The following is a 15,606-nucleotide window of genomic DNA, read 5'->3' as shown; positions in this document are numbered from 1 at the left end:
AAATCCCCAAGGAGAGTCCAAGTGTGGTGGTGGTTGCGATGCCTGACCTTCCCAGCACTGGACGGGAAGAGGTGGCTCTTTCCACCATTTGCACGCCCCCTGCAAGTGCTGAAAGGAGCACCCACAGTCCACTTGCTGATATGCAAATTGAAGATGTCACTGTTGAAGTACAACAGGATGAGGATACTGGTGTAGCTGGCGCTGAGGAGGAAGTTGGCGAGGAGGATTCTGATGGTGATGTGGTTTGTTTAAATCAGGCTCCGGGGGAGACAGTTGTTGTCCGTGGGATGAAAAAGCCCATCACGGTCATGCCTGGGCAGAAGACCAAACATTCCACCTCTTTGGTCTGGCAATATTTCTATCCAAATCCGGACAACAACTGTCTTGCCATATGTACCATATGTAAAGGTGAAATAAGTAGGGGTAGGGACGTCAACCACCTAGGAACATCCTCCCTTATACGGCACCTGCAGCGCGTTCATAAAAAGTTACTGTCAAGTTCAGAAACTTTGGCTAAGACCGTAAGCAGTCCAGGGACACCTAAATCCCGTTGTCCTGTTGTATCCAAGCGCCTGCAAACCACACCGTCAACTCCCTCCTCGTCAATTTCCTCCTTAGTCAGGATCGGAAGTAGTCCTGCAGGCCATGTCACTGGCATGACTGACTCTCCTATCCGGGATTCCTCTGGAGGATCCTGCATTGCTACGCCTACTGCTGCCGCTGCTGCTGTTGCTGCTGCTGGGAGTCGTTCATCATCCCAGAGAGGAAGTAGGAACACCACTACTTTTACTAAACAATTGACCCTCCAACAGTCCTTAGCGAGGAGGATGAAGTACGACAGCAGTCATCCTGAAGCAAAACGTATAACTGAGGCCTTGACTGCTATGTTGGTGTTAGACGTGCGTCCGGTATCCGCCATTAGTGCAGTGGGATTTAGACAATTGATGGAGGTAGTGTGTCCCCGGTTCCAAATCCCGTCTAGATTCCACTTCACTAGGCAGGCGATACCGAGACTGTACAGAAACGTCAGAAAAAGTGTCCTCAGTGTCCTGAAAAATGCCGTTGTACACAATGTCCACTTAACCACGGACATGTGGACAAGTGGAACAGGGCAGACTAAGGACTATATGACTGTGACAGCCCACTGGGTAGATGTATCACCTTACGCAGCAACAGCAGCAGCGTCACCAGTAGCAGCATCTCAGAAATGCCAGCTCGTTACAAGGCAGGCTACGCTGTGTATCACCGGTTTCAGTAAGAGGCACACCGCCGACAACCTCTTAGAGAAACTGAGGGAAATCATCGCCCAGTGGCTTACCCCACTTAGACTCTCCTGGGGATTTGTGATATCTGACAACGCCACCAATATTGTGCGGGCATTACATCTGGGCAAATTCCAGCACGTCCCATGTTTTGCTCACACAATAAACTTGGTGGTGCAGAATTTTCTGAAAAGCGACAGGGGCGTGCAGGAGACGCTTTGGGTGGCCCGAAAAATTTCTGGCCACTTTCGCCATTCAGCGACTGCGTGCCGAAGACTGGAGCGCCAGCAAACACTCTTGAACCTGCCCCGCCATCACCTGAAGCAAGAGGTTGTGACACGGTGGAACTCAACCCTCTATATGCTTCAGAGGATGGAGGAGCAGCAAAAGGCCATACAAGCCTATACATCCACCTATGACATAGGCAAAGGAGGGGGTATGCACCTGACTCAAGCGCAGTGGAGAATGATTTCCGTGTTGTGCAAGGTTCTCCAGCCCTTCGAACTTGCCACACGTGAAGTCAGTTCAGACACTGCCAGCTTGAGTCAGGTCATTCCCCTCATCAGGCTTTTGCAGAAGCAGCTGGAGAAAGTGAAGGAGGAGCTAAGACGGAGCGATTCCGCTCGGCATGTGGGACTTGTGGATGAAGCCCTTCATTCGCTTTGCCAGGATTCCAGGGTGGTCAATCTGTTGAAATCAGACCACTACGTTTTGGCCACCGTGCTCGATCCTAGGTTTAAAGCCTATGTGGTGTCTCTCTTTCCGGCCGACACAAGCCTGCAGAGGTGCAAAGACCTGCTGGTGAACACACTGTCAGCTGAAGCGGAACGTGACACGTCAACGGCTCCTTCTTCATTTTCTCCTGCAACTGGGGCTGCCAGGAAAAAACTTAGGTATCCTAAGCAACCCGCTGGCGGTGATGCAGGGCAGGCAGGACCAAGTTTGGACATCTGGTCCGGACTGAAGGACCTGGCAACAATTTCTGACATGTCTACTGTCACTGCATATGATACTGTCACCATTGACAGAATGGTGGAGGATTACATCGGTGACAGCATCCAAGTAGGCATGGCAGACAGTCCATACCTGTACTGGCAGGAAAAAGAGGCAATTTGGAGGCCCCTGTACAAACTGGCTCTATTTTACCTGAGTTGCCCCCCCTCCAGTGTGTACTCCGAAAGAGTGTTTAGTGCAGCCGGGAACCTTGTCAGCGAAAGGCGTAGGAGGTTGCTTCCACAGAATGTGGAGAAGATGATGTTCATCAAAATGAATTATCAGCTCTTCCAGGGAGACCAGCCTCCAGAAGGTACAGAGGGACCTGTGGTGGTGGATTCAAGTGGGGACGAGTTAATACTTTGTGAGGATGAGGATGTACACACTGAAGAGGGTGAGGAATCGGTGGATGAGGAGGATGAGGATGACATCTTGCCTCCATAGAGCCAGTTTGTGCAGGGACACATTAATTGCCAGCTTGTTTTGTGGGGGCCCAAACGAACCAATCATTTCAGCCACAGTTGTGTGGCAGACCCTGGCGCTGAAATGATTGGTTTGTTAAAGTGTGCATGTCCTGTTTATACAACATAAGGGTGGGTGGGAGGGCCCAAGGACAATTCCATCTTGCACCTCTTTTTTTTCTTTGCATTATGTACAGTTTGGGGCCTAGTTTTTCAAACTGCCATCCTGTCTGCCACTGCAGTTTCACGCCTAGATGGGTCACGTGTTTGTGCCGCCCACTCGTGTCGCTTAGCATAGTCATCCAGCTACCTCGGTGCAACGTTTTGGACATAAAAACACTATTGTGAGGTGTGAGGTGTTCAGAATAGACTGGAAATGAGTGGAAATTAAGGTTATTGAGGTTAATAATAGCATAGGAGCAGAAAAACCTACAAATTCTGTGATTTTAGCTGTTTTTATGCTTTTTTAAAAAAAAATACAGATCCAAAACACAAAACCCAGAACCCAAAACACGGAAGGGTGGTTTTGGCAAAACCAATCCAGATCCAAAACACGAAGAAAGATCCAGATCCAAAACCAAAACACAAAACACGAAAAGTGGCCGGTGCACACCCCTAATATGAATCACCTTCTGTGCTTTTACAAGTAAATCATTATGCATGGAAAACCCATTGATCCCCACCATTAATTCAGTCTCCAGTACATCCCTATAAGTCTTAGAAAAAGCCGCCATTGTAAGCACAATGAAATAGAAAATAAATGTTTCTGTGTCCTTCTCTGCTCCATCATTCTGTTATGCATACCCTATAGATGCCTGCTATTATTATATTCATACTGGAAGCCCCCTCACACAGACTCAATGAATAATGATACATATGAACCTGTACATGATGCTCTGCAGAATTGAGGCAAACGGGGTGATTCCTATCCCTGCTCCGATCAGCACCGCGTGGTCTGAGGTGAAGATCCGCCGAGTTGGGGTTCCAAATGGTCCATCAATATAACACTGCGATCAGGAATGAAACAAGTAACAGAAACATTCTGTATACACTGCACCTATATAACCAATGTGTACAAATAGTGGATCAGGTACAGCAGTCACAGATTTTGTTTGAAAATAACAATAGTAATTGGAGAGACAAAACTGTACTGTACTACTGTATAGTTAGTACAAAACATTTACTGCATAGCAGATGCAGTCTCAGGCCCATATACATAAACGGTCTTTATGACAAGGATCAATTAAATCAGATAAATATACACTTTTCTCAAGTTTTGTGCAAACACTTCACCCAAATGCAGCGGTATTGCTGAACTAATCTATACAATGATCTGTTAGTCTGTCCCATCTCCAACATACATGTGCAGTGGGAGCCAGGGAGCTCACCCCAATACCTTCCGGGGAGATGGGACAGAGCCTAGCAAGAGAGGAGAAGAAACCAAGGAACGCACCACCAAAAACATGAGGGTGGGATAGAATGAGGGGTGGGGGTAGGCTTACCATACTATCCCTTTAAACCGTGACAATCATGATTACACAGGTCCTGCGGCTGGCTGACGTCAAGCCTGCATTTCACCTTGTTTTCATCAGCCACAGAACTTCATGAGTGTCCCAGTTTAAAGGGATAGTATAGTAAGCTTAGGTGGGAGGTTAGTAGGTTGGTGGGCGAGATGGGTCAAAGGGGGGGGCAGGGATGAGCTGGATTGAGCGGGGTATAGAGGAGACAGAGGGAAGGGCGGGTCGGAATAGAACAGCACGCAGAAGATGCGGGACAGATCAGGCGTGGGGGGGTGTGTGTGGAGCAGCAGATAAAGGGGAGGGGCGGAGTCGCGGGCAGACACATAGGAGAGCCGGCATATGCCGGATCTCTTTACTAGTAATTAATTACTGTTTTATTATGCAATAGAAATTACTGAACAACTTGGTTAATAAATATATTAACATTCCCAGTACTCTATGTAAAAATGTGTTTGGCTGTAACATAAGGATGCCTACCTTTATATTACACAACCGGTGGTTTTCTTTAACCTGAAGGTTGCAAAAATAAATTAAATAAATAAATTATCAATACATGAAAGCCAACTAAGTAGCAGTTTAAAATTAAATCATTGTTCTGTTTTGTACAAGCAGAAGCCTGTATTAAACATACCCTAAAGACCAGTGCTATGGGTGCTACCATGCTGCCATCTTACTGACTTGCGCAGTAAAACACATTGCGGCACAAATCTTATTTATATGGGAGAAACATACCATAAATGGGACGGTAGGTATCATGTTACCTGGAAAATATGACAACACAACCATAGGAGGTCAATTACTATAACTATCTTAGGAATACTATTTTAGCTGCATGAATGTATCTGGTATTGTGACAGAAGCGATTACTCATGGAGCTCCTTCCAAAATATATATATATATATATACATGGAGTACAGCCTACTAGTATATCATGTTACTATGCAAGACCATGGTCTGCACAATATCTAAACACAAGAAGGACAGAGACACCAAGGTTATCAAGACAGTTCTTGCAAGAACCCAATCAATGGAAGCCAAGGTGACCTATATTATTAACACCCTACAACCTACACGCTCAAGTTCATTAATGTTGCCTTGCTGGTTTAAAACATTCTATATTATATATACACAGAAAACATAAACAATGGGGGCATGCCCTGAGTCACTGGTTTACTATTTAGAAAGCTGAGGTACAATTTTGGAATCTGAAATTTAATCTGTTAAATCTACCATCAACTGCACTCACTCTACAGTATGTTATCAGTAATAAGGTAATAATGTGTATTGAAGGCAGCTGGTGAGTTTCAGTAACGTCTTTGCAGCAATAACTGGGAACATAGATCACTTCTGCACCAAATGTATTGAGTTAATGTAGCCCAAAAATATAATTTAAGTGGCTGTTCCTTGAGTTTCAATCATCATTATTTTCCCCTATTGTTACTTCCTGCACAAAGCTGGCAGGGCTGGAAAAGTATCAGATTGTTACATTAATGACTAATGTTCTTACGCCTTGACCATCTGTGCTCCGGCCTCCCTCCAAGCTGACACAGACGTCTTCTGCTGTCTGGCTTCTATGTGGTCTGTATGAGGTCAGTTCAACCTGGTTATCCATGTTATGGGCAATAGCTGTATTGGAGATGAAGATAGGTTCCTAAACAGAGTAAATTGGAAATGTAAACTGTCAATAAGTGCTTCATGTTTAAATATCTAATCCATAGTTTACCAAAGTATTGTGATAGTAACTTTGCCTATGGGTGTGTGTGTGTGCGTGTGTGTGTGTGTGTGGGGGGGGGGGTTTGGGGGAGATGAATCCAGCAGAGTCTATGAAATGACAATTAGAAGCTCATTGGTTGCTTTGGGCAACTTCTCCACTCTCTCCAAGTCTTGATACAACTCCCCCTTATGTGTTTTATGTGGAGTTTTACCTTTCAAACCAGCTGTTATAAACAGACAAGCAAATATGGAGCCACCATATAATGTAGTCGAAGCTACATGTATATCTATATCATTGTTCACACCTGGCTTTGGTGCCTCTTCTTCAGATTCTGAGTCAGTCTCATTGTCCTGTGCCTCTCAGCAGTCTCCAGAAGACGGAAGTATTCATACAATCTGTTTGTCCATTGTCCCAGTGAACGGATGTGTAGCCATAGGGTGTCTGCAGGGGAGACAGCTGTATGAGGGTGTGCAGCAGGCCAGAGCCTTGGTTGGGATAATTAGTGCATGACATTAAGCAGCAGACATGATCAGCTCCCTCACCTGCTTGCTCAGGGGCGCTACTGATGGTAAATGGGTGCCATTCATACTTGGCAATAACCGGTATGTTGAGATACACATAGTCTCCAGGCTTGTACTGAAAGGATGGCGGCCTCTTAATAACAAGATGAGTCACCTTCATGTAAAGGGATGAAAATAATTAATCACATAAGCGACTAAACAGTAGTAATATATTTGTAATCAATGATAATATGTCAAAGTGTGAAAGAGATACATGAGCAGGGTGACTGCACCTTTGAGGGTAACAGGTTGACTTCTATAATGTACAGTCCACCCATACGTGATGCTGCCACTCCGAACACTTTCTCCAGCAGGAATAGGAGTCCTGGAGCCAGAAACCACTTCCAGAATTTAGGAGTGTGGAGAAACAACAGAATCCAGATCCAGATGTAAGACAAGTGCGTCCAGTAAAATACCTGAGGCAGAGGCGTATAGTGTGACTTCAGTATGACAATATCCACATTTGTCAGTAAGATACCTGAGGCAGAGGCGTATAGTGTGACTTCAGTATGACAATATCCACATTTGTCAGTAAAATACCTGAGGCAGAGGAGTATAGTGTAAGTTCAGTGTGACAATATCTACAGTTGTTAGTAAGATACCTGAAGAAGAGGCAAATAGTGTGACATCAGTATGACAATATCTACAGTTGTCAGTAAGATACCTGAGGCAGAGGCGAATAGTGTGACTTCAGTATGACAATATCCACAGGTGTAAGATACCTGAGGCAGAGGCGTATAGTTTGACTTCAGTATGACAATATCCACAGTTGTCAGTAAGATACCTGAGGCAGAGGCAAGTAGTGTGACAATATCCACAGCTGTCAGTAAGATACCTGAGGCAGAGGCAAGTAGTGTGACAATATCCACAGCTGTCAGTAAGATAGCTGAGGCAGAGGCTTATAGTGTGACTTCAGTATGACAATATCTACAGTTGTCAGTAAGATACCTGAGGCAGAGGCGAATAGTGTGACTTCAGTATGACAATATCCACAGTTGTCAGTGAGATACCTGAGGCAGAGGCTTATAGTGTGACTTCTGTATGACAATATCCACAGTTGTCAGTAGATACCTGAGGCAGAGGCTTATAGTATGACAATATCCACAGTTGTCAGTAAGATACCTGAGGTAGAGACTTATAGAGTGACTTCAGAATGGCAATATCCACAGTTGTCAGTAAGATACCTGAGGCAGAGGCTAAAGGCCCCCATACACGGTTCGATATGGACCTTGTGATGCGACTTGCGATCCGACAGCCGACATATCTGGCAGTTCCCACATATGGAGCGGATGGGTGGCCGACCACCCGATATGCCGGCACCTCCCTCCCCACCCGCATAACGCTGCATAGGATTGTACATTGCATCTCCACACCAAGTGAACATGCAGAAAGATCTGGAGGTGCGATGTACGATCCCACGGGAGCGCACACTGGCCGATATCATGCCCATACACGGTACGATATAGCAGCGATATCGTACCAATCCATTGGATCGGCCGCTATATCGCACCTTGTATGGGGACCTTTACAGTGTGACTTCAGTATGACAATATCCACAGTTGTCAGTAAGATACCTGAGGCAGAGGCTTATAGTGTGACTTCAGTATGACAATATCCACAATTGTCAGTAAGATATCTGAGTTTCTCAGCGCATGTGGTACAAATAAGCATTAGTTTGCCTGTATCATAGCAGTAGGATGCATATAACTAGGTGATCGCTGTTGAGGGCTGTACTTGGAGAATTGGAATCTGTATACTTACTGTACATGTAAAAAGTAAGTTAGCAAACATACATATATAGTATATTAATTACTGACAATAAAATGTCCATTTACAAAGGTATCACTCTAATTAATGCTTACATAAAAGCAAAATACGAAGCCATAGCTGGGCCGAGCAAGTACATTTTGGATTGCCTTGGGCTGAGCTCAAGGGAGTAGCAAGGGTGGCTCCAGTGGAGCACCTGCTCCAGGCGCCTGCTCCGTCCAGGGCACTGGAGAGCAGCCATCCGACGAAGGTTAGAACACCTGCCTCCAGACAGGGGGCATAGTGTGGACGGAGCGACGCTTGTGGCTCCGCCCACACCCTGCCCCCAGTATGGACGCACTGATCTCCCCCAGTTGAATCGCTGATCTCCAGTGCCCTGCAGCAGTAAGGAGGGGGGAAGGAGCTCTTATTAAGGGGGAATATCTGTGTGTGTGTGAAGAGAGAGGAGCTTTGTTAAGTGGAAGAGCTGTGTGTGTATGAGTGTGTGCGGGGGTTGGTCTATGTGAGGAGGGGAGATCTTTGTGAGGGAGAGAACTGTGTTTGTGTGTGAAGGGGGGATCTGAGTGAGGAGAAGATATGAGAGGGGGAGCGCTGTGTGTGTGAGGGGAGGCTGAGTGGGGGGGGAGCTGTGTGTGTGAGGGGAAGATTAGTGGGTGAGAGAGCTGTGTGTGAGGAGAGGCTGGGTGAGGGGGGAAAGCTGTGTATGGGGGAGAGCTGTGGCGGAGTCTGAATGAGGGAGGATCATTGTGTGTGTTTGAGGAGAGGAGATGCGTGTGAGAAGGGGGAAGATCTGAGTGAGTGGGTAGAGGTGTGTGAGAAATTTATACACTGTACTGTATGTATTCATAAATACATTAATATGGAGCCCCGAGGAAGTACTTTGAAAAGGGCCCTGTGAGATCTTAATCCGTCTCAGAAAGGAGGAAGGGTAGAGCCACAGGCAATAACAAAGAGGGAGGAGGAGGCAGTCCCCTCCTATCATCACCCCTGGCTTCTCCTCTTTTGAAGTGGGTCCTACCTACCACCCTGGTCCTGACATCAGCCGGACCGGTTTGCACGGAGGAAAGAACATGGCGGCTGTGTCCCTGCTGCTGAGGGGAGGCCTGAGCCAGATGCTGCTGCCTGGGTCGCGGCGCCCATGCTTGGGAGAAGCCTGAGTGGTAAGTCTGGTGAGGTCACACCTGACTGCTCTGACACCAAATGCCAATAAGGGGCACTGCTATGGCATGTGTATAAGGGGCACTACTGTGGCATAATGTGTAAAAGGGACACTACTGTGGCATAACAAATATTGTTAGGCATAGTGTGAATAAGGGGCACTACTGTGGCAAAATGTGAGCTATGGACATAACTGTAGCATAATATGAACTGTGGGGTCTACTGTGTAGCATAAACTGAAGACATAGCCAAAACTGTGGCATAACGCGAATTAATGGGCACTAATGTGTGGCATAACATGCATTGTGGCCATTATTTTGTAAATGAATGTGAATAAGGGGCACTACTCAATAAAATACACTACTGTGTGGCATAATATGAATAAGAGGCACTACTGTGTGGCAAAACATGAATTGTGGGCACTACTGTGTGGTTTATTTTCAATTGGTCGAATTACTTTAGTGGGTTGGAAAATATCTAGCCCTCAATGTCCCAGTTTGATACTGCCCCTAATGTTTATTTTTATTTCCCTTTACTTTGCCCCTACATGCTGGACACGCCCCCTACCTGGCAAACTTGGGGGGGCGTGATGGCACACACATGCTCCAGGTGCGATGGCTACAAGCTACACCCCTGGCTGAGCCACACCCAGTCACACAGTACATGGCCATGTCTGGTGACAGAGGCAGGGAGTGGATGCACCCCAGCTGTTCCAGTAGTGGTTTATTTGTGATTGTAATCAGAACAGCCAAGGCCCAGGAGCATCTGCTGCACAGATATTGAGTGTAATGGCTTCTGCTTAACCTAGCAAATGGTTACAAACACACTGATGTGGTGAATGGCAATATAGCTATTCATCAATGAGAATGTTGAGAGGTCAACAAATGCTGAGTGGTAAAAGAATGGAACTATCCACCAATCAGAGTGCTGGGAGCTGTACTAGGTGTGATGATGGCACAGCAACATTTCATCTCCAGCATGCAGAGGGACATGGGACTGCATGAGGAGTAAATCATTCATTCACATGGATAATAACATGGAACACAAAGCCAGCAGACAATATTATAAATCTATATTGTATCAAGTGAATTTAGTGTTAACATGTGTCCTGTATACAGCATAACTAAGATAATAGCTCATTGGGACCTTTAGCAGTCTTCAATACAAACCAATAGTACACATATTTTTTCCATATGGGTCCAATGTAAGGTCCATTGTATTCCTACATCACCATTTAATCCTGTTAAATTATTTGCAAAGCTGTATTCATGTTTGCAGAACTGCTATACACCTACCTCAAAATGTCCTCCCTTTCTGACAAAGGTGCTGGAGCCCACAAGCACCAGGCAAATGAGAATCTGCAGCAGTATTCCTGTGATGGAGGCACTCCCATAGACCCAGCCAATGCCAGGCTCCAGTGTGAGGAGGTATTCCCAGAAAGTATAAGAACCTGGATTTATGGCCTTGTTTACTAGAATGACATAACAGGTGTTAATTGTGCCAATAAAGGGATGCACCAATATGGCCGCTCCTTCTAATGCATGCGCAACTCGGAATATGCTGTGATGTCAATTATTTCTATACAATACCGCTTCATAATTTAAATATGTGGGATAACATATACATGGAGTAGACATGAGTGGATGTTGGGTGGGAAACGCGACTGAATCAAATCTTCTGGCTGAATGGGCTATTTCACAGAGGAGCAAAGTTCCAGGACCTTAGTCATGTTCTACTTTCACTTCAAACATATACTGTACCTTCTACCACAACACACAACTAAGCTAAATGAATAGACAGTTGCTGTCCCAAATCTATTTATTTTCAACTATGAAGTCAGTTGTGGTCAATTGTAAGCGATATGCCATTGGAGCGCTTACAGTCTATGGGGTCAATTAAATTCTCTGGTGGTGTGAGGCAAACTGTAAGATGTTGTGGTCACAATGTGGCGCTGTTCCGAGTACTCCAACACCGAGGGTATAAAGATGCTAGAGGAATTTTCCAGGGGTGCATAGAGCAAAGCGTTACTAAAAACCTGAGCCTCGCAGGATGGCTCACAGTCTCTGCGCAGGGCCCCGCATTCTCATTGGATGTGGCAGTACTACCACAAGCTTGTTCACACCCCCTGGTACCAGAACCTTATAGATCTCTTGGCAACCCTGGAAATTCCACGCCAAACACTTAAGGCCAAATACCCCTGGAGAACCATGCACAGTTCTACACCTAAATGCAAAATGAGGCAAATATTCCCAGATAACAGTTATTTTGTTTATCTCTATAGTATATTTTCCTCCATTTTCCACATTGACTTACTGAAATTGATCACATGGGCGGCTGTATGAACGACAGTAAGAACAAACACGGCGTATCCAACCAGCTCATGTAGGATAATGTTGTGATCCAGTGGAAGGAAATGCACAACAAATGTAGTGCGCAGCCAGGTGAGACAGCGTCGAAGCATCAAGACCTGAAGACATAACAGAACATAAAACAAGAGAACCTCATACCAGGAGTAGTTATCAGTGGCCAGAAGAAGATTTTCTAGCACAACATATTAATCATTAATCATGTTATTTTGTCTAATCCATGAGTAACAAAATATGGCATAATGCAGACCAGACTCTGAAGTAAAAGGATATTAGATCTCGCAGAGGAGTTCCAATACTTTTACTAACAAGAGGTTGGAGGTTGACTGCTCTTATACATGTCACAAAACCTTGTTCATGGCAGGCGGTGCATTATTCCTTTTAATACATGAACAGCAGTTTTTGACAAAGAAATGAAACATTTCAGCATTTCTTTTACTACGTTACTAAAATATGTTTTGGTGTAGTTGCTGTTTTATGTATTTTATTTTAGTTCTCTAAATGGGAAGTAGTCGGCATCCTGACAGTCCGAATCCTGCCGCACACTAGACCGACTGCCGCACACTAGACTGAATGCCGGGTCAAAATGGAGACAACTTCAAACGGCAAGTATTAGGGATAGGGTTAGGCTGCGGGAGGGGAGGGTTAGGGTGCAGAAGGGAAGGGTTAGGCTACAGGGGGTGGGGGAAAGTGGGGATATTAGGGTTAGGCTGTGGGAGGGTGGATTAGGGTTAGCCTTAGAATACTGAAATTCGCTGGCACTGTCGGGATTTTGACCATTGGGATGCCGTACCCAACCCCTTTAAATAAAACAAAGCCCTCATATAGCTGTGCTTAGTGATTGGAATCAATGTGACACACGCTGTATGTGAGAGGGGTGGCTGAGTTTAAAGGTGTTGTATATTGTGAGCTGTGTAATATCTAATTGAATAATTAAAATGGAAGAAGAGAGGAATGAAGCAAAGAAGCAGCAGGAATTGTTGCAATACAGTATATGAGCAAGTGTAAAATATATTGGGCCAAATGTAATAGGGTGAGAGTTTAGCAGTAAGCAGTAAACTCTCATATGTTTTAAACTCGCCCAATGTAACAGAGTCTGAGAACATGAAAACTTGCCCAATGTAACAGTCTGAGAACATGAAAACTCGCCCAATGTAACAGAGTCTGAGAACATGAAAACTCGCCCAATGTAATAGAGTCTGAGAACATGAAAACTCACCCAATGTAACAGAGTCTGAGAACATGAAAACTCGCCCAATGTAATAGAGTCTGAGAACATTCAAACTTGTGTATTTTTAACCTAAAAAACTCATGATTAAACTCTCATCCAGATGTTTTCCCATTTTGAAGATAAAACTCGTCCAATGTGACAGATTACTGCTAAACTCTCACATTTTCTAATCTCTCTTACATTTGGCCCATTGTGTCACCTCCTTGTGCCATTAGAAAACTTCAATGCTATTGAAAAATTATGGAATACTACATTAAAAAAAGGCCAATAGTGGAGACATGTCTTGTATTTCAGACAAATGGAGAAGTGAGAAGCTTTGCAAAAATAGAGGAACTCGGGAGGGGAAGCCTCACAATGTACCCAAAACTGTAAAGAAAAATGGATCCCTCAAAGTTTTTCAATATACTTGAAGAACACAATGTCTTATGAGATGGTGTCCCAGGCTTGCCGGCAATATGAGCAATAAGTGGCTCTTCCTAGACACATTAAAGAAATACATGATCAAGTCTGTGGATATCAGGCCTTCTGGAGTTGCTCACATAAAATACACTAATCCTGATTCTCATAACTATAATGAAATGCCAGGCTTGGCAGATAATTCACTGTATCAAAAGGCCTTTAGGGCCAGAGGACCAGTAGATATGCCACCTACTTACTTGTTTATGTTTACACTAATATAATAAAATACACTAATCCTGATCCTCATAACTATAATGAAATGCCAGGCTTGGCAGATAATTCACTGTATCAAAAGGCTTTTAGGGCCAGAGGACCAGTAGATATGCCACCTACTTACATATTTATTTTTCTTAATACTAAGAGCATAATAACTGTGTTTTCTAGGATCTCCCCAGGTTACACTCCATCATACCAGAGCTCTCCAACATCTCCTATAGGTTATATACGATCATCTATGGCTCCGGTTACCCCTGAATTCTGCACACAGGGTGCACAGCTTTTCCAGGGCTCCCAGAGGACCTTTGGGAGACACTGACATTAACACCACTGGTCCTCCCAGACTGATTTCAAGGAATTCAGTGACAACAAAAATTGAGGCCACTCATAACATGTCTTTTGCTGTAAAATACCTCACACCTTCAGAATCTTTTCTGAGAATTCATGCTTTTTGGTGGAGTGTCCATATAATTATATACCACTTAATGTAAGATGTAGGCGCCATCACCAAGCCTCCACAGAGTTATACACCAATTAATGTAAGATGTAGGCACCATTACTAAGCCTCACCAAGACTCCACAGTTATATACCACTTAATGTAAGATGTAGGAGCCATCACTAAGCCTCCACAGTTATATACCACATAATGTAAGGTGGGGATGCCATCACTAAGTCTCAACAGAGTTATATGGCTGATACTCTATTAGGCCCAAAAATTATTCAGGCGCTAATGGATACCCCAAAAAATGCATGATAAGTGCCTTGTTTTCGCCACCATGATCGTGAAAACACAAATCTATGAACTTATCACGGATGTGTTTTCGGAAGAACTTGGAAATTTTTTGGGGGGGCTAATAGAATACTACCCTATATGTAAGGTGGAGGCATTATCACTAAGCCTCCATAGAGTTATATACCACTAAATGTAAGGTGTAGGCATCATCACTAAGCCTCCAGTGAGTTATACACCACTTAATGTAAGGTGGGGGCGCCATCACTAAGCCTCCAGAGAGTTATATGCCACTTAATGTAAGGTGGGGGCGCCATCACTAAGCCTCCAAAGAGTTATACACCACTTAATGTAAGGGGGAGGCGCCATCACTATGGGGCATATTCAATTAGCTGCGGGGTTTACCCTGCGGCCAATTGACGCGCTTGACGGGATTCAATTAGCGGGGATTCCACGCGCGGGTGTCCCTGAGACCCTGCGCGCGAGTCCCTGCTGTTTGATTTTACCTCGCACCTCATGTAGGTGCAAGGTAAAATCAGCGTGAGGCCACCCTATTCGGCCTCGCGCGAGCAATATTAACACACTGATTCCGCAGTTCTCGCGGAATCAGTGTGTTCTCGCGTGGAAGTCCTGTTTTTTGGACGCGGGGAAAAAGCTATTCTATTGAATAGCTCTACCCCGCGCCGCAGGACTTTCACCCATCAATTACTCGCGGGAGAGGTCCCGCGGGTAATTGAATATGCCCCTAAGCCTCCAAAGAGTTATAAACCACTTACTTTAAGGTGGGGGTGCCATCACTAAGCATTCACAGAGTTATATACCACTTAATGTAAGGTGGGGGCGCCATCACTAAGCCTCCAGAGAGTTATACACCACTTACTTTAAGGTGGGGGCACTATCACTAAGCATTCACAGAGTTATATACCACTAAATGTAAGATGGGGACGCCATCACTAAGCCTCCAGAGAGTTATATACCACTTAATGTAAGGTGGGGGCACATCACTAAGCCTCCAGAGAGTTATACACCACTTAATATAAGGTGTAGATGTCATCACTAAGCCTCCACAGAGTTATATACCACATAATGTAAGGTGGTGGCACATCACTAAGCCTCCACAGAGTTATATACCCGATACTCTATTAGCCCCGAAAATTATTCAGGCTCT

At 44.9% G+C, this 15,606-nt stretch overlaps 1 protein-coding gene across 1 annotated transcript in view; it reads right to left on the bottom strand.

The window, feature by feature from the left end:
- The window catches only part of NOX5 (NADPH oxidase 5), a 58,231-nt gene that overhangs the window by 11,058 nt on the left and 31,567 nt on the right, over positions 1-15,606 (bottom strand). Inside the window, exons 5-12 of the mRNA XM_088452896.1 lie at positions 11,749-11,902; positions 10,731-10,906; positions 6,744-6,926; positions 6,493-6,625; positions 6,255-6,391; positions 5,744-5,887; positions 4,714-4,746; positions 3,599-3,723 (exon numbers count right to left, since the gene is read on the bottom strand). Coding sequence (XP_088309022.1) covers positions 3,599-3,723; positions 4,714-4,746; positions 5,744-5,887; positions 6,255-6,391; positions 6,493-6,625; positions 6,744-6,926; positions 10,731-10,906; positions 11,749-11,902 — 1,085 coding nt within the window. The remainder of the gene's footprint in view (positions 1-3,598; positions 3,724-4,713; positions 4,747-5,743; positions 5,888-6,254; positions 6,392-6,492; positions 6,626-6,743; positions 6,927-10,730; positions 10,907-11,748; positions 11,903-15,606) is intronic.

The sequence above is a fragment of the Taudactylus pleione genome, unplaced genomic scaffold (genome assembly GCF_031769625.1).
Source record: "Taudactylus pleione unplaced genomic scaffold, aTauple2 ptg000556l, whole genome shotgun sequence".
Taxonomy (NCBI): Eukaryota; Metazoa; Chordata; class Amphibia; order Anura; family Myobatrachidae; genus Taudactylus; species Taudactylus pleione.
This window is presented reverse-complemented; position numbering and strand designations above follow the sequence as displayed.